The following is a 26921-nucleotide window of genomic DNA, read 5'->3' on the forward strand; positions in this document are numbered from 1 at the left end:
ATTCATGAGCTCCTGGGCTGAGATGATGAGGAGTAATGAGTACCATAAAGGAAGAGGTCTCCTCCATTACAGCTGCTGCGCTGTGCTCATCGGGTCTTTGTGTGCAGAAATAGCCTCAGCCCTGGGCTATGAGCGTCCCGCAGAACGTTCTGTAAAAGTTCCCGCAAGCTGTCTTAAAGGAAATCATCAAGACTCGGTTGTCCTTTTCCCCGTGTCTAGAATACTCGAGCTCATAAGGACCTCTGCTCTGAGCAACACTGGAGGTGCAGGCCTGTAATCCAAGCTACTCTGAAGTCTGAATGTTCAAGACCTCCCTGAGCTGCACAGTGAGTTCAAGGCCAGTTTGGACCACTCAGTGTGACCTTGTCTCAAGGAATAGGAAGCAAAAAGAGGATTGAGGATATCGCTACCTGGGAGAGCCATTGCTTACCTTGAGCAACACACTAAGGTCAAGGGCAGGAGGGAGGCCTGCAATTGGAGATTTACCTGAAATTTTTTGAATTTGTTGAATTTGTATTTGTTGAATTACAGAGTAAATTAGAAGTCGAAGTTTCTATTAAAAAGAAAACGTAACCTCAAGAAAACCGCAGCAACTGCACTGGAAGCTTGGGCCTTTTCTTCCCAGAGGAGGGTGTTTATTAAGCACCTAGCACAAGCAGGCAGGTGACTGTGAGGATGGGGGTACGCCACTTCCCCGCTGAGGACAGCTGGGTTGAGGGAGACCCAGCATGACAGGACCGGCAGGTATCTGGTGGAATAAGTGCATGAACACACATAGGATTCACTTTAATGTCTCTGTGGCTGGCTTCTGTAGCTTCATTTGGAGTGTGCCAGTTAAATCTCCCATCAGAAATGTTTTCCCTCACCCCTTGACCTTCTCAGATCATAGGATATCAGAGGAAGCCTGGGAAGCAGGCTCTCCCCCACAGCACCCCCACTACACAGATGAGGACAGAGAAGTCCAGAGATGAGAAGGGACCGCTTAAAGTCACTCAAACTGGTAAACTGCGGGGCCAGGAATAAAGTCGTATTTTATGTCTTTGAGGCGGTCCCTCAGCTTCCTCTCTAGTATGATAGTTCTAGAACTCTCTTCCTGCTGTCCTCCTTTGCTTAATAACATGTTGGAACATCCAAAGGCTGACAGCATTTGGGAAGCTCTTATAACAGCGGGATATGTGCACCAGAAGTCACGGACAAAGTCATTCCCTCGTTCCTTGCTGTGCCCCCGAAGTATATCATCAGAGCACATGCCCTTGCCACAGACTGCTCAGCAGCATGTCCTGAAGGAAACTGAAGTCACAGGACAATGTACTGATCTTCAACATCACTAAAAGGATAAGCCTTCAAACTCTGAACAGAGGGAGCTAGTGTCTATATGTGGCTATTCCAATTCAGTTCACATGGCTACCAGACAAAGACCTCTGCTACTTATGAGAATATGAGAGTCCGATATTTGTGATGCCATGTTCGTGTCCACAGTGATCATATGAGGTAGACAAAACAGGCTAGCAAACAACTGATTGGAGATATATACACAACCTGCTGGTTAGAACAGATAGGCATTGGATAAATCATGTATTAACTGAGCGCATGTCATGTCCTGGGAACCAATAAGAGACACAAAGAAAAAATAGCCCCTGCCTTCTAAGTGCCTGCATTCTGACCCAAAAAACACAATCAAAATCCATATATATAATTCCTTAAGTGAATGGCAGACAGAATTTCCCAGGGGAGAGATTGAGCCATGGTCAATTTTGTTATTTGATATTCTGTGATCTGAAAAGGCCAAGGGGAGAGGAAGAGCATTTCTAACGTCAACCACCAGTGAAACTATTTGTGTGTGGAAGTAAAACACAAAGACATTAAGGTGAGTCGGATGCTGGTCTCAGGTGTTTATTCAGCCAGGTACCAGTCCTGTCAATTACACTCAGTCCTCCACAGCCCAGTTATCCACCACATCTTCCTTTAGGCCCTTGAAATGTTCTCACCAGGTCCTAGAAGGGATGGGAGACAGGCAGAGACCAGCGGATAGCAGAACACCCGAGGGACTATTTACAGCAAGCAGGAGAGAAAGAAGACAGCCAGCCATGGTACATGAAACAGAAAGTGCATGTTACGTCTCTAACATGTTGCCTAGAAAAACAAAACAAAACTCACTCTCTTCCTCAGAGGACTTAAGGCTTATGAGTGTGTCTTAAAGGTGTCTTGAGACATGGCTGTTACAGATTCAATGAAGGTACCAAGTTTAGGCTTCCTTATACATTACTACCATCTAGAACTGTTTCCTCAATATTTGTTCTAGGTAACTAGCAAACGTTGACATTTTCAAGACCCCATAACTGCATGTTCAAGTATTCGTTTAAATTTCTCTAACATGTTTACATTTTAAGACAAATTAAACTTCAGTCAGCTTCCAATCAGGAAAAGTTAGGAAATCTTCAAAATTCTTTCTCTAAAAATATGTCTGAGATTCAGAAATCATACAGTATACACATAACTCACCCCATGATTTCCAGTAAAGTGGCTTAAAATGAATATCACTAAAAGTTTAGATTTTATTTATTTTTTTTTCTTTTTTGGTTATTTTGAGACAGCATTTCTCTGGTAGCTCTGGATATTCTGGAACTCACTCTGTAGAACAGGCTGGTCTGGAACTCAGAAATATGCCTGCCTCTGAATCCCAAGTGCTGGGATTAAAGGCATGGGCTACCACCACCAGGCATATTTTATCTGTTTTTAAGGAGATGTGAAGTACTACCGAGTATTGTATTCTCTGAAGAGGTGTAGTCAAAATCATGTTACTAAACACTCTAGGCCATTTCTCTTGAGGCTTTTCCCAAGAAGAAGAAAAGAGGATAATACCAACCATATAATTAAGAAATACATACCAAGCAAAAGAAAAACGAAGGGTCTATTTCCCTCCACCACGTGAAATCTAAATTAGTGGTAGGGGAGAAACATCAGCTCCAGTCACAAAGAACAAAACTGATTTCAATGAACAGGAGTTAATTAATAATTGGGAACCCACAACTTTTTCCTGTCCACATTTAAGGACAAACAGAACTTTCTCTAAATCACATGATAGATATGCAATTCCTACTCACTGTAAAACTTTGTGGATACTGGCCTTAATTTCCCAAAAAACCTGAATCTTTCATGCAAAGCTTACCTTGAAAGTGAAAAATGACCAAAAAGTAGAAAGAATTTCCTGGATATTGTTAAAGACCCAGGCTGGTGACAATGACCTCTGGTTTTGACCCCTGGTCCACACCATAGCTTATGAGTTTCTGTAGTTTCTGCCTTTCTCTAACAGGTATCATTTCAATAGACTTATTGTTCATGTTGAAGAAAGTACTGTGAGATCAGAAAGGAATGCTGGGAATTATAGAATGCCTTTTCCTCTTTTTCCCCTATCAGCAAGAAAAGTGTCTCCTACCTATATCATGATACAGAAAGATCACACAGAGATTCATTTCAGTAGATTCATGACAGGGGTTAAGGTTTTATGAAATGAGATGAGACCACAGAATGCTAACAAAACAATGCAAACCCTTCCTGCTGTTCGGTTAATCAAGGTTAGAGCTGACTGCAGGTTCTGGAGGATCAGGGAAGTTAACCCAATGAGCCTGATTGGAAACTACGGATGAACACATGATGTTTCCCAAAAGCTTGTCTAAGAACAGATACCACTGGTCACTCACTGTGCATTCGTTTCCCATCATGATGCTCTGTCAGCATCGAGCAGTCCTTATTCCAGTATAGTGTTTGGGGATTGTTAAGTGTTGGACATTCTCTGCACATTTCACTTCAGACTTACAAAAATCAACGCCAGATATAAAGACGAAGTGACATCTTTTGGTATTTATTTATAAATCCTTTGGTATTTATTTATATCCTCTGCTGTAACCGAGACCTGTTTCAAACACAGGCTTGCACTGAGAAGGAGAAATGATGCTGAGATGCTGCACACAGCCAGGTAATGCATAGGGATGTGGAAGTAACTGAAAGGAACTACAGGTCCACAGCCTCAGTGGCCATTCCAAAGATGATGAGACATTAAGATGCCAGGCCCCAGGGAGGTCCCATAAGAACTTAACCACACTGATTTCTATCCTCTACTTTTGAGATTCTATTTATATTTAAAATTTCTTTGGATTCTCCAACTACAAAATTACTAATGTGTAGCATTGATTTCTTTATTAGGACACACATTAGTAAGGTGACAATTGTGGGTTTATTCATATCCTTTGGTTAGCTTATCTGTGCTGCCTGAGTGGTGGCAATGTCATAAGGTCTGGAGCCAGTGTGCACACAGGTATACAGTGATTTCTTCTTTAAACACCGTGGTCAGACACCACTGTAATCTATTATAATGGCTTTATGTTTTTGATTAATGAAGATTTAAATGTCACCAATAATAAAATAGTCTATGTGCCCTCATATGAAATCTGTGTTCCTAGATACTCTGTTTTCTGTATCCATAAACTCATTCATGAGTTTAGCTATGGATTGCTAAATCGTTTTCTTTTTGCTTTGGGGTACTTTTCACATTAACTGTCCCAACTTCATCAACCATTTCCTAGAACTGGTAAAATTTCCAAAGTGGGAAAGAGAACTAGATACAAATAAAAAAAGAATTCCATTTAACCAACATTAATATTCACATGCCTGTTCTCTGTCATTTCCTAATTTAGATCCTCACACTGAGGAGTTATATTCCCACCTTATTTTAAATACTTTCTCTTTACTTTGGTTTCAGTAGCATTCCAAGCAGCAATTTTAACTCAGCAAGGGGGGTCTCCTAAGGTCATCAAGAAGGCCTAGTTTCAGAACATTGTCCACTCCAAAGGGGACACAGATCTTTAAGGTTGCAAGTGAGTGAGAATCAAGCTTTGGTGATTCCTTAGGCCGGGAACAAAAGAGAGAACGCTGCTCTGGAAGTGAAGGGACCAGGCATGAGAAGGGGCATCTGTGTAGATTTCTGCTTACCCCTTGTTCAGATTCCAAAAGCTCTGTTTTGACTCTGACTGCCGGCATCCCATCAAGCATTAGCATTCTGTTCTCAAGGGTGTTGAGATTCTGAGAATAGAAGAGAGAGGAAGATTCAGTGCTGAAGTACCTGAAGAGGACATCCCCGGATGGTCTTCCTTCATCCCCATCCCTTCAATACTGCTAACCTAATTCTGTAAGAACGGAGCATAATTAAATAAGAATAGCAGCATAACCAATTGTCCCCCTATCTGAACTTTCATTTGAAGTAATGACTGGGAAGTTGACTGAATCAATGTGACTCTCTGACCTCTGGGTTGGAGGTCAGGCTGTAATAAACTGCAGCGTGGAAACATTACATTAATTTATATGAGGCTGGAAAATTTATCGTGCCTTCTCAATAGTGGGAGGAAATACATGGCAAGGTTCTTTCTCTCACCCTTAGTTCTCTAGACTGTATTGTGTGCAGACATCCATAAGTGAAAAATTCAGATAAAAACAATCTTTAGACTCTTGAAGCATAAATATTCTAAAGACAAAGTAATACAATCCTAGATTTGCTTAATTATTTTTGTATGGTGCCAATTCTGAGAAAATGAAAATTTCTATAGATCAGCCTCCACGGAATTATCTTAAAACAACCCACACAAGTTTGAATTTAAAAGTGAACAGCTAAAAGTCATCAATAAGGAGCATTTTGTGATCATTCTCATACATGTTTTGCAGTTTACTGCCTCTGAAAGGAAAGCCACATTGAAACTGTCTCAACAGATTTCAAGTGTTGTTGAGAAGATGAAATCAAGTTTAGATTTCACTAGCTCTCTCTACTTTAGACATTTTCTGAATCAGCCATCTACAAAGACAATCAGAAAGTCACACATGAGGGGCCCAAATTAGACTTCTTATAAATCACATTTCAAATATGTCAACTTCAACTTGCCATGCTGACTAATCTCAGAAGCTGACATGGCTGAACCTGAGATTTCAGAATAGTCATTGTGCTCAATGGCCTTACAGAGAAGGCATGACAGACACTAAGGAGATCTTACAGAGTGGGTATATGTAGATGTACATGTGTGTGTAATAAAAGCATTATACTCGTACATGTATACATGTTTCTTGTACAAGTATAAAAACATACTCTCACATATGTGTATAACTTGTTTCTTATGGGTGAATTTTATCAATTAATGATAAATGTACCACAAAATTTGTTAGTCGGCTATTATACCAAATCTGTGTGTGCATATATATAATATATATAAAACAGTTGCTAAATATTTGCCTACAGGGTGACAAAGGTTAGTATAATTTCCAGAGTTTGATGTTTTCACTTTTCAGGCAGCTATCTTTCATGAAAACAGTTCACTAAAACCACCATCCCAACAAATCGCAGTTGGATATTTTATTAGCAAATTCTACTGGCAGAGCAGAGTGAAGCGCTCCCAACTCCTGGTCCTTGCCTCTCTATGAGAACACTCTAAGAAGCACAACTTAGGTCCTCTCATCACAAATATTTTCTCTCAGGAAACAAGAAGAAAAAACACTAATTCTTAGTCATCAGAAGCTTTGAAAAAGTCCATATCCCCTAGACTATTCCAATTTCCTGTCATATTTTTACCTTGGAAATGCACAACACTGTCCCTATTTGTGGGGTCTTTCTCATCCTAGCAGATCCTGACAGAAGCAGCTACAATGTTACCCAGCATTGCTGGTGAACTCAATTAACTTCTTCGAGACTTAAAATCTTTCCTTCCAGGCCTGAGGTTGTTGACACATATGGCCTCATTCTCAGACGTGTCCCTTGCTGCCCCGTTGGTTCGCAGTGTTGCCCGCTCCTCTGGGGGATGCCTTGCTGCAGCTAGGGAGCTAGCTCTCCATGCTCCCTCAGCTTCTCCCAGCAGCTCTGGGAATCTCCCTGTGCAAAGCCTCCCAAGGCGGCTTGGTTGGGAGGCAGTTTGAAGGATGAGCTGACACTGCTTCCTACCCTGGAGCAGGTCTTGCCCAGAGGAGGAGGATAGCGGAAGCCTTATAAGGGAAGCCTGGCCCAAGCTGGAGAGAGGACAGGGAAGTGTCAGAAAGGGAGGTTTAAGGAACAGTTAGAATCTGAGTAGGGGCTTACGTCCCTTTTAGTGCTCTGGACCAATATACAGCACGTATACTCTAACCACTGTCCCCACTGTCCCCACTGTCCCCACTCTCCCCACTAGCTGAGATAAACTTCTGAGTTTAGAAAATGCAAGCTAGCCAGCGTTTTGAAGTTACGAGCTAGTAAGTCATGAGAAACTGCCTAGGGCCTGGGTCCATGGTCCATTTAGCACATTTAAATCTCTGTATTTTCACAATGTTTATTTATTCTTTTCATTGTTGGTCTTAAAATCCTACAAATATTCAAGTCAAAATGTACACCTTAGCTTCATGTAAGTGAAAAAGCCCCACAGTTATTATTATTATTATTAATTTTTTTAATGAAGTTGTTTTCCTTGGGAATAACCCCACTTTGCTTTTCCAGGACCATGCGCAGCCACAACCCTGAGAGACACCATAAACGGCGATGGGCACAGCTGGGGAGCAGAGCCTCCACGACTAAGTTCTTTCAGTTAGCGCAATAACTGATGATTAGTGCAGATACACTGCAGCACACACACTTGAAGCATGGTAATCTCTGCACCCAGGATTCTAACCCCACTTAACAGACTCGGAAGCACTGAGGGCCCCAGCCTGTTGAACCATCAGGAAGGTGCTGGGGGGGGGGGGGATGCAGCACAGAGTAACCAGAGAGCACTGGCAATACTGCCCTTCAAAAATATTGGTAGAGTTATATCAGAAACATGGGATGTCAGTTGACTGTAGATTTTACAGAGGTAAACGGTTCTGACAGTTTGAAGTTGCTGTCAAACATGGCTTGCTATGATATCAGTGAAAATATATTCGCTATGGAATCAATAGCTCCACTGATTCCCAGGAGGTAAATAAAATGGTACCCCCACCAATCATGGTGTCCTGGTGCTATCCATGTACTTATGTTGTAATAAACATTTTGATATTATAAGTTCCTCAGAACAATTCATACTATTCATATATTAAGATACAATCATACATAATATATATCTTGTTTCTTATGAGTACATTTTATCAATTAATGCAAAAAGTACCATAAAATTTGTTAGTTAACTATTATAGAAATCCAAGTGAACTTAATGAGAATGTTTCTTTGGATATTTCCACACTCCAAATAAGACTGATTAGTACTCTAACACATGACAGTTTTCTTGGTCAGAAGTCATATGAGTACAGAGGTAACTGGTCAAAACACCTCAAAATACTCAAAATTGAGGTGCAGTAAGAAAGACTGATCTTCAGTGACAGTGATTCAGACATCCATGTAATGGAGGTGTCTCCATGGGTCAGCTTCTACAACCTGCCCTCTTAACTCACAATGCAGGCTTTTCCCTCTCCTCCTGGCTGTGTGTCAACTGGACTAATAAAGGCCTGGCCAATCAGTACTGGACTATTTAATTTCTATATCAGATTGCACTTCTGAAACAGAGAGTTCCTAATGATACTTGTTTTGTTCTCTGATAATACAGGACATATTTGATTAAACATATATATCTTCTTCAAGATATGCATGGCTGTGGGTGAAGAGACCTCAGTCTTGTATCCATATCATGTTGGACAGTGATGTCAGGGACTGATGAGCAGTTCAGGATGCACTGCACCAGGCTGCTGCCATGCCTTTGTAGCAAATTCTTGCAGGTTTCCAAGGCAAAGCATCCTAGATGGCTGACAGCACCATCCACTGGGTACCTTAGCCATCAGTAAAAGTAATAGAATCAGATTACAAGGAACTTGAGCTTCTGCATAAGAGAAGACCTCAGAGGAGGTGACCTCTCCTTCCTTGTCTCACTTCTACTACATTACCAAAAAAATAAAAATAAAGAAAAAATAATCACAACAGAATTTGTTTTCCTAAATCTTACCCTAGACACACTGATTCAACTAATAGGTAGACAACGATTCCAAAACCTTTGCACAAACTCAAGAGACTCCACCAGGTTCTCCCTCTCTTTCTGGGTAAAGGATTCTCACACCTACTGGGTTAGAACAGTGCTTGTGCATAGGTAACAATTTCAATCAGCTATTACCATATAATACGTCACACAGTAGAAGGAAACAAGCATTTTCTCATCACTCTGATAACACCTGAAATGCCTTCTACTTCATCTTTCCTGGAGACCAGATACTGTGCTAAGAGTTGTGCATAAGGATGCTCATGCAATGCCCACACAGATACGAGAGAACGATGCTACTGCTATCTAAGGCTGAGGTGTCAGAGAAGCAAGGAATTAGAAACTCCTGAGTTCCCATAGTTAGTCATTGGCACAGTACTGTAAACCCAGTGAGTAACCCCAACTTAGGCCTTCTCGATGACACTCTATGTAACCACCCATTCTGAACATCCCTGCCTGTATATCTCCCTTATCAATACATGCAGTCTATTCCCAAATGTAAAAACAAAATATGAGCATCTTATTGAAGGGCCAATGAAAGGGGATGTAAAGTCCCCATTTCTCCCAAGGCTCAGCTGACTTAGTCATGGGACTCGTGTGAAACTTTGTTGACTGGCAGCATCAGTATTTGGGGGAATATTAAGTTGAACCAGCTCCTTGTTGCAAAGCTGGTTCACACTTCTTCCTGTGAAATTGTTCAAATGTATTTTTAGCTCGCTGAGATTATGTCTTGATCTGCAAATGCCTCAGACTTCATTTAGCCAGTTGGTCCCAACCTGGCTTCAGCATCTGGGAACACTGTGTAATCCCATCTGCAATGCTTTTTTAAATACATTCTTGGTGCCTTGCTCTCTATTTTCACGATATGGAATGCATTTAGGTGATAGGGTAATATCGTATTATGTACATTATACACAGGACATATGCTCACTGAAATTATATTTCAGTTATAATTGCTAAGATTAACAGTAAGTGTGTATTTGATGATGCTCCCATATCCTCATTGGTAACTCAGTTTTGTAGAGGACATACCTGAAGGTACACAGAAAAAACATTTTAAACTGACACTTTTCCCTTTGAGCTTCTAGCTCAGCTTTCCATATTTTATTTCTTTGCAGTATTGAGAAGGCTATCATATTAATGAACATAAACATGTGTGTGTGTGTGTGTGTGTGTGTGTGTGTGTGTGTGTGTGTTGTTCTTTTTGTTTTGTTTGAGACAGAGCATTGCTATACAGCTAAGGCTGGCCTAGAACTTGCAATCCTTGTGCTTTAGCCCTCCCAAGTTTTGGAATTGCAAGTGTATGCCAACATGCCTGGCTTATGATTACATTTCATTTACACAACTATATTTCACTTACAGAACTATGAGCTCTGTATGGGAACCCTTAACTTAAAACCTAATGGTGAGTTCTATGACCTATGAGCACATTACTCTGAAAAACCTGTCTTCCAACTCAAAAACAAAATGCCTCCACACAAATTACATACTGAAGCATGCAGAATGGTTTCTCTCCTAAAGACTACCTCAGCTACATGTCTGCTGCACAACTACTGTGAGGATCTGTCTGCAGCCTGCATTAGTGGAGAGTTTAGCCCCACAATATACAGTTTACACAACTATTTAGAAGTGTTTCCTATAAGTAACAGTCGCTAAACCAGCTGTGAAAAACAGAAGTTCTTATTTGAGTTGCAAATGAATGCTTTTTTAAAAAGCAACCAATCTAACTTGAGCTGGAGTCTTAAATTTAATTATCAAGGGTCTCAATAATGTCACAGACCACACAGCATCTTGCAGACCACATGTGTAGCACAATTTAGGTCCTCACTTAGTGAGGCTGTAGCCATCTTTGTTTGGACAAGTGCACATACTATAATATTCACACATGATAAAACCATCTCACAACACACATCTCAGGATGTAAACCCATCATTAGGACACACATGGCTGTCCATACAGCAAGGATATGCCTTTGGTTCATTATGCAGAAGGTGGTTAGAACAGTGTCCGAGCTTCCAAGAAGCACTGCCCATTTCGGCCTTAATACAAATCTCACCGGAAGACATTTCTGTCCCTCACATGCTAAAGAGATTGAGCAGACCTTATTGTAAGGATGCCATGAGGGCATCCATTCTGCTTTAATCACTTCATCCCTTTTCGACTCTATTAATAAATCATAGAACACCTATGAGGGATAAAGGAATGAGTCAGAGACTAGAGACTAGGAATCAGAGACTAGGAAAATACAAGGCAAGAAAAAGATCAAGTCACCACCAGCCAGAGTCTATAAGGGGAAAATAATGCTCCTGCATGGGTATCAGTATTCCAGATAGATGTCTAGTATATGAGTCCAAGTGTCAAGGTGGTAGGAAGTACTAACGAATGGCCTTGGTATTAGGAAAGATGATAGAAAACGAGCTAGGTCCTGGAAAGTAGGTCAAAAGCAAGATTCATTTAAGAAACAGGACTGGGAAGGCTAATGCTCTGGGACTAGTCCCAGAAGAGTTCAGATATAGGAAACAGGAGGAGGTAAGAGTCACAAAGATACCAGCGTAATGGGGCTCACGCTCTAAGTCTCTTTCTTGGGTTACAATGGGTATCATCCTAAGAATCAGAACTGGGAATCACAAGTGCAGGCAAAGAGGCCAATGTATAATCCATTCATGGATAATTAGAGAGGTCATTTGCAACACAACCACAATATAATGATAGTACTTCCTAATCAAAAGCAGAGCATTTATTCCTCAATATGTACCAGGTACTGTTTCATCTGTTTTACATTCACTACATCTTTCATGTATTCCTGTTGACTCACTCCAAATATAATGAGTACCAGGCACAAGCTCAGCTACTTAAGATATACCAATAAGCAAAACAGAGGAAATTTTCTGTAGTGTTGTTGTAGTGTTTTAATCCCCAAATAACTTCTTTTACTATATCCATTTTAGAAGAGAAAATTATTGTGAATTTTCAGAGAGGTTATATGACCTCCCCAAGACTCTGGAAATAACAGACAGTTTAACAGTGAAAGGATATCTGTTTTATCACTGTTAACATATATATATATATATATATATATATATATATATATATATATATATATATGGAGAGAGAGAGAGAGAGAGAGAGAGAGAGAGCCTCCTAATGTTGCCACATATAAGCACACACACTTCTCTGAAAGCCATCAACAGACTCCTGATCCACCTACATATGGAGCTGGGAGCATCAAGGCAAAGACACAGACACCACACGCATACACAGAATGGCGATGGTGCCCATCTCGCTCGGCAGAGTCGTCACCCTGTGCTGTAGCAGGTGTTTGTAATAACTTGTCCTCCCCATTTCCTATCATTTTGCTCAGCTTAAATGTTAAAAATGCTTCTGTCTCCAGGGCTGCGACTATTATACACCACCACAGCATCCGTACCTGACAGGTGCTTTCATTGATCATACATGAGATTCAGAATCGAAGTAATAGGAAAGCATGGGTTTGTGTTTGGGGTCACAACATATTTCCTTTAAAAGGAAATAGGCTTTAAAAGTATCAAACACTCAGTAAGTTCTCTGTCAATAATGATTGAAACAATGAAAAAATGTGAATAAAAAGATAAGATCAATTAATTATTCCATTCTGTGGTTCTCAACCTTCCTAAAGCTGTGACCCTTTAATACAGTTCCCCATGTTGTGGTGACCTCCCACCATAAAATTATTTCGTTGCTACTTCCTAACTGTAATTTTTCTACTACTATGAATCTTAATGTAAATATCTGTATGTGACGCCAAAGGGGTTGCGACCCACAGGTTGAGAAGCACTCTCCTATATATCCAAGGTAATAAATTCATTGGTCTTAGGTGGGAAGAGCATAGTAAAAATCTTGCAGCTACAAAATTCTCTCTATTTGTGAAGAATAAAAATAATTTAGTAATAACAAAGGGCTAGCAAGGATGTAAACAAAAAGAACCTATATTAGGGATACAGCTGAGTTTCTATTTTCACCTTATCTCCTCGGTATCAACCTCAATAATGACACGTTTTTAACCTTCCGATGCTTTGAAAAAGAAAAGAGAGACTCTTTTGTGTGCATTCTTTTAAAACATTGCTTTTTTTTTCAGTTATCTAGGTGTGCATGCCTGTATGCATGTATCTCTTTGTGTGTGCCTGTGTCTGTGCACGTGTGTGTGGTTGCCTAGAAGCTAGAAGAGGTCATGGGATACCGTGGAGCTGAAGTTACAGGCCATTGTAAGCCACCAGGCATGGAGACTGGGAACTGAATTCAGTCCTCTGCAAGAGTAATAAGTACTTTTAATGGTTGTACCTCTTTATACCAAATCTTAATTTTTATATTGGTTTATATTCTCCAATTAAAAAGTACAAATGGTGCCTCAATATTAATAAACAATAATGCTTCATATGAAAAATATTTATAGCAAACTTCAAAATGCATCTGCTTTAGTTTATAGCATCTCCCTCTATCCTTACTGCATATCCAAGTATTCCCATGAAGCCAGTGCAAAGATTCTAGAATGAGGCTGTGAATGTGCTCATTAGTTCAAGCCATGGGAAATGGAAGGATCCTTTAAGGATTCAGGACTAGTAAAGGTAACTAGGGGAGAGCTCTATTCCTAGCCTTAGACATGGCCAATGAGAATTCTTAAGTCAGCCTCAGAAAAAAAGCCAAACAAACAAGAATATTCCAAAGGAAGTAACTTCAGTTACCCAAACCAATGAAGCAATCACACTCACAACCCAGAACCAGCCAAGACAGTTCTCATCCTGGCCTCTCCCTCAGAACTGCATAGAACACTTTCATACTTCATGTTTCTTCAAAACTAAGGCCAGCTTCTATATGAAAGATTTCACAGTCTGAACTGAAATATAAGCCTGCTTATATTGGAATGATTCAATTAGAAACACCGTCTGTTGGTCAAAGCCCATGCATCCTTTGCAAGTGTTCTGTATGGCCTCTCTGAATGACAAGTTTGGAAATTATATGGTTAAAGCAGAGGTGGAAATGAAACACAACCATGGATGACAGGAAATACACTTGTCAAACCGGAAGTATGTTTTATATGCAAAATGCACACTGGACTTTGACTAGCATAAGAACGAATTACAAACGCCTTTAATGCTAAATTAATTACATGATGAAATATCTTGATTATTTTCTATTATTAATAACTTTTATGTCTACTAGGAAACATAAACATGATTTTTATTATGTATTTTAAATCTTTTAATTACATATATACACTGTATTTTATGTTTGGGAGGCAAAACTGCTGGTCCCTCACCATGATCTTATTCTAGACAATATCTATACAGTGCTTCTGAGAATTGCGAGGCAGAGAGGGTAGAGGGAAATGAAAAGTTCTAAGTGTCATAAAAGTGGAACAGTACCACTGATCCTAAGGGACCAGGGATACTAACATCCTTAGCACACCAGTCACCCCTACATGACAGTTATCCACTGGAGAACACATAGGCCAGCTCAGTTGCTGGCTGGCGCCACTCCAGCACTGAACTTGCTGTCTTCAGTTACAACTTCCTCCGCTACCTCCAACTGGACATCCCTTGGTGTGGCTCACATGACATTTACTTGTCCTGAACTCCATATCCCCTTCATATTTTTAAATCGATTTTTAAAAATCGAAATAAAATAGGCAAAATCTTGCTCTGCTTCATGAACTTTCCTTTATGAAAGTGACGTCATCATGAAGCATGTCTCCAGACAACAGCCTTTCAATCCTTCTCTTGCTAACCCACCTGGCATTAGCAATGCTGACTCACGACAGCCGGTTCAAACTCTGTAGTGATCAAGCTTTGATCTGTATGTGACAGATGGGTCCTGTTATCATTTTTTTTCTCCACCCCATGGCAAGAACTCCGGGTCAGAGAATTGTTCGATTGTGTGTACACCTTAACTAATTTAAGTGATAGAGATTGGACAAGAGCAGTCACCAATGCCAGGCAAAGTATAGGTCATAAAGAAGCCTTGGTAAGTCTTCATTTGATAAAAGAAGATTTCACCATGTTCCCATAATTCCCACAGCAACGCTTCAGTGGAAGAGGAGGAAAGGAGAAACAGGGTGGACATGGTAAACAATGTGAGCAGCGGAGCAGACAGAATGTGGACTGATAGTTTTGCTTGGACATATTTTCTCACTTCATTTTTTGTTGTTTATGCAAATTATATTTATTATCTCAATAATTAAAAGAAATGTGTGATGTTTAAAAGTTGATGTATAAAAAGAGTCAAGAAGCATTTTTTTTTTAAGAAAGGAAAAATAAATTAAGAGATTAGAAATCCAATTTCCCATCTAGGTTGATGCCTGGAAAGTGTAGGGGAGTCACTTCTCTTCCTTGGGCAGGAGAATGAGCAATGGCACAAACTCTCCCTGGCCGATACACAGGTTACTATTAAAATGTAAGGAGGACAAGCCTAAAACCCCTTCAGGGAAAGATCCAGGAGCTTATGGTCTGCATTATGCCTATACCCATTGCACTGAATCTGCTAGACTTCAAGTAGACTCTCAATGGATGGCTTCAGTTGTCATGGTGACACAGAAGTAAATGCAATGATGGCTAATCTGGGCATGACATAAGCTTTCCATGTTCTACAAGATACTATAGATACTTACAATAAAGTATTTACCATTCTTCCAGACAAGAAAGCAAGGATCAAATACATTTCTCTCTACTGCACAGTAGTCAGCGACTGAATTTTACACATTTCATTATTATGGAAAATCAATCTTTGCCATTCTTCTATGGAAAATTATATATATATATTGGTATATTATATATTTATATATGATTGACACCAGTCAGATTTTTTAAATGACACTTTCTGATAATGATCACAGAGTCTCTGCTTTTGTGTAAATTTTTCATTACCCTGGTCCTTCAATCATTAAGCTAAATTCTCAGATTATATATTGAAAACTCTATATGAGAAAATTCCTAGAGAGATACTGAAAAAAAAAAGGTTCTCACCAACGACCATTTTTGGAAGAACTAAAAATATCCTATGGGATTTCCAGTTTCCTGTCCAGAATGCATGAAGCTTAGAGGTCTCCACAGTTCCTAACAAAAAAATGAGGAGGAAATAAGACTGAAAAGTCAATTCCTCTTCTTGGATTCATCAGAACAGCAAGGTCACAAGGTAAAGCCCACCCCTGAATTAAAATGATGAGAAGCACAGAGTAGAGACGTCTTTAGGAACCAGGGTCCTCTCCCTCTCCTACCCAGGAAGGAAAACCAAAATGTCATTGATCAGTTTGCAGACATTACACAGTTAAAAGACCCACAGAGACTGGGGCATAGGGGATTCCACACACTTGTTCATTGAAATTGGCATGCTTTATATGGTAAGTGCTCAGGTTTAATAAAAGGAAATTTTGTCAAGGGCAAAAAACCTGAACAGACACCTTACTCAAGATGACACAGATAGCATGTGAGCATGTGAAAAACGCTTACCATCTCACATTGTTAGAGAAATAAAAATTAAAATAATAAGATATACTTAGGAGACTGGTCAAAATCTAGAGCCATCACACCCACAAACACCACGTCATGCAAACAAGTAGCAGAGTTGTTTTGATTCATTACAGGTATGAATGAATGCACTTTGAAAGATAGCTCGGCTGCTTCCTACAAACCTGAACAATATGGTCACTGGATTCTGCTATCACACTCCTTGTAACTACCTACATAATATTTGCAGTATGGTGTCCATAACTGCCAAAACCAGAACTGGACAGCAAGCAGGACTGCCTTCAGTATGCACGTAGACAGACTGTGACACTTCCAGCCAGAAGAATACCATTCTACATCACAAAGATATCAAGTAGGTTAGTGAGATGGCTGAGGAGGAGGATGGCGTTTGTCACCAAGCCTAACAATTTGAGTTCTATCCCCAGAATCCACATGGTGGAAGAAGAGAACTTACACCAGTGAGTTTTCTTCTGACACTGGCATGTGCACGCGCACGCACACACACACACACACACACACACACACACACACACACACACACTAGATTGATAGGTATATAGATGATAGATTGATGATAGATAGATACATACATACATACATATAGACATGGATGGATAGATGATAGATATAGATAGATGGATGGATGGATGGATGGATGGATGGATGGATGGATGGATGGGGGCACTCTAAGAGGGCTGCACAATGAGTGATGGTGATGGTATACTTGTTGCAAAAAACTAAACCATGGAGATGTTAAGACATCATTGGTCACCAGGGGTTAACAAGGAAGGAGTGGACGACAGGCAGAACACAGGGGACTTGAGGGCAGCCTGTGTCAAAACTCGTAAATCCCTTGAAATGTACATGAAGAATGGCACCTGACCCAAACTAGTCTCGGTATGCTGATGATGTGCTAATCCAGGGTCATCAGCTCTAAGAAACGCAGCCTACGGTGCACATATGTTACCGAGGTGGACAGCAGGCAGGAGGATCAGGTGAGTGTACGGGACACAGCAACTGTCTGCTCTGTTTCGCTGTGAATCTCAATCTCTGAAAGCAAAGCTCATTAACTTAAAAAGATCCTCTCTTACAAACTTAATTTGAAATTGCATTTAAGAGAATTTAAAAGAATATATTATACTCTGTACAGTGACTCTCCACAAAGTACAATTTAAAAGCTAGATAGGAACCTCAGTATTATGATTCTTACTGCACTCAAGCAGAAATAAAATCTGAGAGTACTACTTCCTAAAAGTAAGCACTACTGCCAAGTCTGTAAAACTAATCCAAAGCAGTAGGTACTGCCATAGAGTTCCAAGTAGACCTCTCTCAAATTATTTCATATCACTTAAATGTTTTGTGCTATATTTATCCATAGCAGAAAACCAAATGAAACTGTACTACTCTACACTAATTTTAAACCTTTGGTCAAGGCCAATAGAAAGCCTTGGTTAATAATTTGACTATGAAACAACATGAGAAAATATTTCTCCATTCAATATATTGTCTCCTGAAAATAAAGGAAAAACAATTTGGTGCACTGAGTCATTAAATACAAGACTAAATGCAAGTTAAAAAACATGAAGAAGTCCTTTTTACACCATGTGATAGCAGAGGCATAGAAATATATAGGTGGAGTGGGTAACAGGGATGACTTGAATTTTATATCCTGAGAAAATGTCTGGGGAATAAACAAAACAAAAGAAACAACAAGGAACAAAAATCCAGGTTCTGAGTTCCAGAAATCTCCCTCAGCTCATCTTACTTTTGTGTTTCCGGTTTTCAAATGGACAGTGTAAATATTTAAAAATGGTTTTAAGTATGAAATTTTACAACTTCTAGAGAACAAAACAAGCTTTCAATAATGCTTTGGGAATACCTGTCTATCAATCACTATCTTTGGAAAAATTCTTTTCTTTGTGTGTGTGCATTGAGATATGCATGTATCTTGGTGTGTGCATTCATATGTGTATGTATGTTAGTGTGTGTGCATGTTCATGTTCACTGTGGCTATATTTGTGCCATGGTGTGTATGTGGAGGCCAGAGGAGAACCTCTGGCTTTTGTTCTTGGCTTCACCTTGTTTGAGAAAGTCTCCTTTTTGCTGCTTTATATGCCAGGCAAGGTGATCCTCGAGTGAACTCAGATTTTCCCTGTCTCTGCCACCCACCGTAGGAGAGCTGGGGTAATAAGTGCTCACACCCGTACCTAACTTTATGTGTGCTATGGGGAACGAAATTGGTCCTCCTATTTGCCCAGCCACAGCTTTACCAATGGGTCTCTCCCCATCTCTGGTTATCAGTTATCTTTTAAGCTAACAAGTGATGAGCAAAAGAATTCCTTGTTTCGTGATGACAGAAGATCTAAATATGCAGCCAAACTGGCTTTGAACTTCCATCTGTCATCTGCACCCACACAAGTGTTAGGATTCTGAGATTACAAAAATCACAGGTGTACTATCACACGTGGCTCCAGTTTTTTTTTTTTTTTAATGGACCAAAAAAAAAAGTTTCTGGTAGGTTAGAACTTGCATGTCACTGAGAATGCCAATCAACAACATTTTTTTTTTCATTTTAAGTGAATACTGACTAACTGGATGGCCCTTAATAAATAGAAAATAAGCTGTCAAGAAACGGAAGTGTTAACATGCATCTACCCTCAGCCACTTGATGAGACATTCTATTTATACTTACACAAGCAATTTGTTCTAAAATAAGGAACAGTGGACAACTCAGAAGCTTACTTCTACTCGTGGGTTCAAAAATGTGAACAAACAAAATAATTGGGGGAAAAATCCTTGATGACAGATGGAAACAAACCATCACTTTGAGAGTATGAAGGACTACTTGATACAGATAGAGCTGAAAGGTCAACTCGAGTGCCTAGTTTGACCATGAAATCAGCAAACAGGGACAGCTCTGATAAATCCTTTCAAAGATATTGTGATGAATGTCTAATATTTAATGCCATACAATTCAGGATTGTCTATCAAAATGGTAGATAATGACAAAGTGATGATGTGTACTATGCTAGAAGATGCAAATGAGAATTGGGTGCCTGGTTCCTTTCCCCATCTCTACAAACTACCACCAGTGACATAAAGGATCTGACCCAGGGACAAGGAGATGGTTCAGAGACAAAGGCACCGTCCATCAAGTCTGAAAACCTGAGTTTAATCCCAGGGACAAAGATAGTAGAAAAGAGAACCGACTTCTAAAACTTATCCCTGACCTTACATGTGCTACAACATGTGTGCTCTTACACACAAATACATATACACACAAACAAATAAATAAACATAATATCTTTAAAAGATCCTGTCCCCAAACTTAAATATTAATACACAAGTTCATGGGAACACCTCAAAGACTTCTAGCCAATGCAGTGGGCAGTGAGTATACAAAAGGTGCTGTGCAATTTCAGAGTCACTGAGAAACTTGAGCCATCCTAGTGTCCGTGAGAGCTCCCTCACTTTCTGAATATCACAGTGGGGTACCAGAATATATTGTAAGAGGCAAACTAAGGCAAACTGATATTATGATGTTGACATGAATTTAGCAAATAATATGAAACAAGCCAAAATCCGGGACAGAATTGCTAAGTGCTTCCCAGCTGTGATGCATAATATTGCTTGTCAAGTTGACAGGATCTAGAATGACAATCACAATGGAAACCAGCCTCTGGGCACATCCGTGAGGGGTTATCCAGACTGAGGAAGCTGCTGGCCATGCATGGGAGAGATTATCTTAATTAGACTAACTGAACTAAGGAGATCAGTTCTGGACAGGGGTAACATCATTTCTTGGGACTAGGTACCGGATCCCATCAGAATGAAAAAGATAGCTAGCTTAGCAATTCATCTCCCTCTGCTTCCTGGATCTGGATGCAGTGTGACCAGGTACCTCAAGGTCTTGCCACCATTCTATCTCAACTTTCCTGTTGAGATAGATTATACCCTTAAATTATAAACCAAAATTAGCCTTTCTCCTTTAAGTGGCCCTTGTCAGGCACTAGTAGATCATACAGAAAATGAAATGGTTTGTGTAATGGGGTAAAGATAAAACCAGGCAGTGGAAGGCAAGCCCACAGACTCAAAGCAAGCATTCCTCAGGTATATATGTAACCTTCTGGGGTCACCCAAGAGACTTGATATGCCATAGTAGTCAACAAGCTTTACTTTAGGACCCAAAATCGCCAAGTTAAGCACACACACACACACACACACACACACACACACACACACACACACACTGCTGTGAATCAATATATCATATTGATACCATATTTTAAGTGTTATATATTTTATAGATAAATACAGCCACCAGTAACAGTACATTTTCCTAAGACAGTAATTCTGTCAAATGTTTACATAACATCAATGACTTCAGGAAAAATATTCATGTTTCAATTAAGATGTTTTATTTTAAAAGTATTCCATATTTTTGGTGGCCTATTTCTTCATTTTTCCATAGAAAGTATACTAATCTCATCTCTCTATTTAAAATACACAAGGATTCTACCCTCTGATAACTTCACTACATGGATGTAACACAAATCTTAAAAGGTCTTATTAATAAAAACAAACCTGGAGCCAAGTATTGGGGTGAATTGTGAAAGATTGGAGAAACAGAACAAACCACAGCCAACCTCACCTTGCCAACTCCTCAGCTGATCCTGTTTCCTCAAACTGTAAGCTTCTGAATCCTCATCTGGATTGGATCTCAGCTGAACTGCTGCTAAAAGCCTAAAAGCTTAAAAAGCCTAAAAAGCCTCTAGTTCCTCATCCTTACACTTTATATACCTTTCTGACATCACTTCCCGAGATTAAAGGTGTGGGCCACTATGCCTGGCTCAGTTTCCAGTGTGGCCTTGAAAGATCCGGATGGATCTCTGCCTCTGGAATGCTATGATTAAAGGTGTGTGCTACCACTGCCTAACCTCTATGATTAATATAGAGGCTGTTCTGTTTTCTGACCCCCAGATAGGTTTATTAGTGTGCACAATATATCAACCACATTGCTACGTTTTTGTTTAAAATAAAAGTTATAACTAATATAAGAAAAAGTATATCCAATAAGTATATATAATATATACAGTCAAGAATTACATTAACAATGTCTAGTCCATTAACATTTGACAGATTCAGACAAAAAAACTCCATTATATACATTAACAATGTCCAGTCCATTAACACATGCCTAGGTAAAACAAGGAACTGAAATTGTCCCCTCTGCAGAGATCTTGTACTTTATCTCTATGGCCCTTGATGACCCTCATGTAGACAGTTCATGAAAGAACAATGTGGAGGGCTGCTACTCCCAAGACAGGAGATGCCGAAAATGCTCACACATTCGATCGCGCATTGCTCTGGAACTCCTCTTTCCTTTTGCACTGTTTCTACTCTTTCAAAGGTAAACATCTTGAAATTTTCAAGTCTCATAAAAGGCCTAGGGTGAATGGGATATCATTCGAGGTTATTAACCCTCTGTTCCAGCAAGTTTTTAAGCTAGCAAATGATGGTCTTGTGCCAACGAGCTACCTTTCTGAGCCATGCTGTGGCTACAATGTATTTAGAGCAAGCCACTTTCCTGCTCTGCTGGGTGGAGCTGTTGACTGCAGGCAATTTGACAGAATCTACCAAAAGCCATGAAAATATATATGCCTTTTGTCCTAGAGAATTCAACTCTTGGAACTGATCCTAGATAATAAGCAAGGATGTGCAGAATTATATTTATTTTCCCACTGTTCATAATTAGTGAATATTGGAAGCCACCTAAATGTCCCCAAACAGAACAATGATTAATTAATTCATCATGAGCCCATGTAGTTAAAATATCACAAATGCTCACTTCTAATGACATAGAAATGTGCCCACTAACATATAACAATGCCTAGTTCAGATAGGCATACATCAATTTCCAAAATACCACCTATTGTGTATAAGAATCTGTTACATACTATAAATTCTTAAGTATAAAAATATAAATACAGATAGAAGATAAATAGTTAAAGATCATCCTGTGTGCAGTTACGGCAGTAGCCTTGCTTTTCTTGTCTCATATTTCTCTAACGAGTATATAATGAACATTTATTATTTCGACAAAACAAACCCACAAGTGAACAAAAAGTAATTTTTTTTTTCAAAGACACTATCTGAAAGAAGAAGGATTAGAAATGGGATTGAGGAGGCACTCCTTCCAAGTGTCATAGTGAGGCTCTGAAATGCACAGTCCACAGAGGTCACAGAATCTGTTTGCCTGGGAGATTGTAAGAAAAGGGTAGTGACCTCTCCTTTGAGCACAGCTTGAATGCAATCTTGACCTCCATGACCTCCTGCAGCTCATGTGCAAAAAGACTGAGCCAAAATACAATTTTCTCTCACTGACACAGAAAGTAGTCAATTCCTTAGACTGCCCTGATCCTCTGCAATCCTTTTCCCTGCACAAGGGAGAGTAACCCAGACATCTCCCACCCAGCTCTGCAGGCCAATGACCTTGACTACACGTGCCCAGCAACTTGCTTGAGCATTAACCACAGACACCACAGAATATTAGCTAATACTGGGCAATGCGCTCACTCCACTTTTATCTAACTGATTTTTCCATGTAAGACAAAACTCGCAGCGGCTGAAGAGATGGCCCTGTGGATACGTGCTTGCTGCACAAGTGTGGTGACAGGAGTTTAGAACCCCAGAACTCACATAAAAGTCAGGTTGGCATGCTGGCCCATCCTTGCACTTGAGAAATACAGACAAGGGATGCCCATGGCAATCTGGCTAGGTAGACTAAGCAAATCTTGAATTCCAGGTTCATCAAGAGACCCCCCCCCCACAGTCATTAAAGTTGAAAGTCATTGAGGAAAACATCAGACATCAACTTGTGGCCTTCACACACAGATGCATACACATACACATGTAGTAGTGGCATATATGTATCCATATACATGTGCAAATACACATACAAGCATACATACACATATGCAACCACACATACAAGCATACTTACACACACATACACATGAAGAGGGGAAAAGAAACAGTATAATTAATTTCAGCCGCTTAAATGTCCCATGATAAGACAAAGAAAATGGTGGCACCTATTAAAATATTATGCATGTTTACCTGTAAATTTTACAAATAACAATGACAAAGTGATCAAAATTATTGCTGAAATATGTTAAGGTGAATGAAGATGTTCAGTTCCTTTGCTATGCAAAGGTCTGTAAAACTTGTTTTCTGGTCTCCCCTATAAGCACACTTGTAGTATTGTGCAAGAATATAATTAAAGCAACTTTTGGAATACTGTTCTTAGCCTTGACCAAAAGAAGAGATGATGAAGGGTTTGTGTGAGGGTAGAAGCAGTTGAATCAAGAACGGTAAGTTACGATAGCTTCCCGAATTACTCAAACTGAGAAACACGGAGCTGGAGTCAGTGAAGAGAGCCATGGAAATGGCAGTATTCAAAGCCAGAGGGACGGGGTGGGGGGTGGAATGAGCACTTTAGAGATCATGTTTCAAGAGGTAGTTTCTGCTTTGATCATTTTGTTTTGTTTTTGGTGAGTGTGTTTTTGTAGGTGGAAGTGGACCTTGAAAATCCTCCTCAACTACTCTCCACCCTGGCTCTTTTAGGACAGGTCTCTTTCACTGATTCCCCTGAGCTGGCTGGACAACCAGCCCAAGGGGTCCTCCCATCTCCTCTCCACATCAATCCAACTGAAAATGCACTCCTTTGTGCTAGGTATGTGCTGGGTGCTGGGATCAACTCAGGCCACCATGATTGCAGAGCAAACACTTAGCATTCTTCCCAGCCAGTCCAGACTAAAACAGTTTCAAAGCAACAAAAACTTTTCTTCTTGAGAGTCAGCTTTCTAATATGGAAAACCTTGGGCCATGAGCTTCATAAGCAAGGCATCTGACACAGAAAAGCAATTTTTAAGGTATATTATTCTCTGCACCAAACAGGTAAATCTTGTGACTTTGATGAACTGGTAATCAGGCCAGCAAGGACATCGTTCCCTTCATCAGAAGGTCACACTTAAATAGTATTCCTAGAGTATTTTATAGTTGGTTTTCCTGAGTGGTGAGCAGTGTGTTCTTTTCATTGCAAATTTAAAGTGGGATAAGAATAACTTGAATGAAAATATTCCTACTCCATTTTATCTAAGAGGTAAAGGACATAAGTTGACTTTTTCTTGATGATTCAGGCTACTAATTAGGAACATGGATGACCAAGCAATGCGGCACCTAGAGATAAGTTCAGGACGCACTGAGGTGTGTCTACACTAAATGACCTGAAATTACGGAACTATGTGAAGCCAGCATATTAGAGTATGTCAGGCTGTGACTGCTCTATCAGCCCACATCCTTTTTATAGATGCTGCTCTGCCCTGTGGTGGACTGGATGGCAGACTACGATGCGTGTGGATTTAGGAATTCACTCCCAGCTGAATGAGCTTGGCTACTTCATTTAACATCTTTGGACCTAAGGGGAAGGACTTCAGCTAGGCGACTCTTGGGGCTCTTTCTTCGTGCTTCTTCTCATCTAGTGTGTAACCTGGAAACCAGGCGAGCAACCTGCCTAGATTTGCATTGAAAGTAACATATAAAAAAATACACACATGCAGCATATTTCCTCATAAGTGACAAGACAATGCCATTAGCATCTTTGTGTCTTTTACGGAGGACTTACTTGTATCATTCTTAGTTGTTTATAGGTCGGAGAGAGTAATAAGGGTTCCTGGATAACAAAGATCCTACTTGTGATATGCCAGCCTGTTTTCTTACGACTTGAGCTTACCTGAGTGTTCTGTTTTAGGTCCCCAGAGAATATATGCAAACTGATCAAGCAGATGGCAAAATGAAGACTATAATGAGAAGCCTTTCTTCACTTTAGCCAATGTGTGTTTAGATGGTAAAATTTGTTAAAAGGTGTTCTACAAGTCAGGTAGAACAGAGGTCTTTAATCCAGTAGTGTGTGCCTTTAATTTAGCACTCAGGAGGTAGAGGTGATGGTTTTCTGTGTGTTCAAGGCCAGCCTGCTCTACATAATGAGTTCCAGGCTAAGCCAGGCCTACATAGAAAGACCCTGTTTCAAAAACAAACAACAAAGTAAAAAAGAGTTCTACAACATGATGCTTTGGAAAACATGAGGTACAGTGCAAATATACAGAATTATTATTATTATTATTATTATTGGTTTTTTTGAGACAGGGTTTCTCTGTGTAGTTTTGTGCATTTACTGCAACTCACCCTGTAGCCCAGGCTGGCCTTGAACTCACAGAGATCCGCCTGGCTCTGTCTCCTGAGTGCTGAGATTAAAGGCGTGCACCACCACCGCCCAGCCAGAATTATTTCTATAAATCCTGGAAGAAGGGCATGCATTGAGTTTTTAATTTTCTGGAATTGTGAAGACATGATTTCCTACTGTTAGGTGCTCAGTGCCATCACCAAAAGTCTGGAATCCAGACAGTAGAGATAGCTCAGGAGTTACGAGCTATCTGTCCTTGCAGAAGACTTGAGTTTGATTCTCGGGACCAACATTAGGCAGTTCACAACCACCCATAACCCCAATTCCCAGGGGATCTGATATGTCTGGTCTCAATGGGTACCTGTATTCACATGCATGTGCCCAAATATATACATATAATTAAAAATAATAAACCCTATTTTTCAAAAAGGAGCTTGAAATCTGGGCTGATGGCTCAGTTGGTAAAGCCAATAAATTGCCATGAAACAGGTTGAGAGTTGGCGAATGCATAAGCTGGGTGTGGTGATGTGCACTTATAATCCTAGTTCCAGGGAGGATGGCACAGCTAGCCAGTCTAGCTTACTTGGGAAGCAACAAAGACAAATACTGCCTCAAAAATCGGGCAAGTAGCATTTGAGGAACAGTGCCTGAGGCTGACCTCTGACCTTCATACACTTACATGTACATGCTCACCTGAACACAAATGTACACCGACAAGCACATGAACATGTACACTCACAGAAACATTAACAAAAAATGTCTTAAAACACACCTCTCTGCTGCCAGGATGCATCCCTTTCCCCTACTAGACGCTCACGCCCAAGGAACCCAAGTCTTCCCATTGTAGTAACTTTATCTCCTCCCACATAGTCCATTCCTAGGTCCCCCTGTCACCTGAGCTCTGGGTTCCTGTTTCATATTTTCACCTATCCTCTGACTTCTCATAAGTTAAACAAAAAATGTGAAGAAAGACAAAAGATAAAAAGAAAGAAAAAAATCAAAAAACACAAGAAAGAAAAAGGAAAAACAGTAAGATTAAAAGTATTCAAGAACATTCACATGCCTTCTTCATGTCACACATTTCTCTTCCTGCATATACCACAGTCTCAAAAACTCGTGGCACTAATTCTCAACGTGTTCTGTTCTGTGGTTTGGGAAGATGTTGATCTGCAACAAGTA

At 40.0% G+C, this 26921-nt stretch overlaps 1 protein-coding gene across 7 annotated transcripts in view; it reads right to left on the minus strand.

The window, feature by feature from the left end:
- Positions 1-26921, minus strand: part of Klf12 (KLF transcription factor 12) — a 433603-nt gene that overhangs the window by 243451 nt on the left and 163231 nt on the right. For 4 of the 7 annotated variants that reach the window (XM_042285277.2, XM_006978004.4, XM_015996732.3 and 1 more), the window contains one exon: positions 4990-5079. The exons of the other annotated variants lie outside the window; for them this stretch is intronic. In XM_042285277.2, coding sequence (XP_042141211.1) covers positions 4990-5055 — 66 coding nt within the window. In that variant the 5' untranslated portion in view covers positions 5056-5079. The remainder of the gene's footprint in view (positions 1-4989; positions 5080-26921) is intronic. 7 annotated transcript variants of the gene reach the window in all.

Source organism: Peromyscus maniculatus, chromosome 9 (assembly GCF_049852395.1).
Source record: "Peromyscus maniculatus bairdii isolate BWxNUB_F1_BW_parent chromosome 9, HU_Pman_BW_mat_3.1, whole genome shotgun sequence".
Lineage (NCBI taxonomy): Eukaryota > Metazoa > Chordata > Mammalia > Rodentia > Cricetidae > Peromyscus > Peromyscus maniculatus.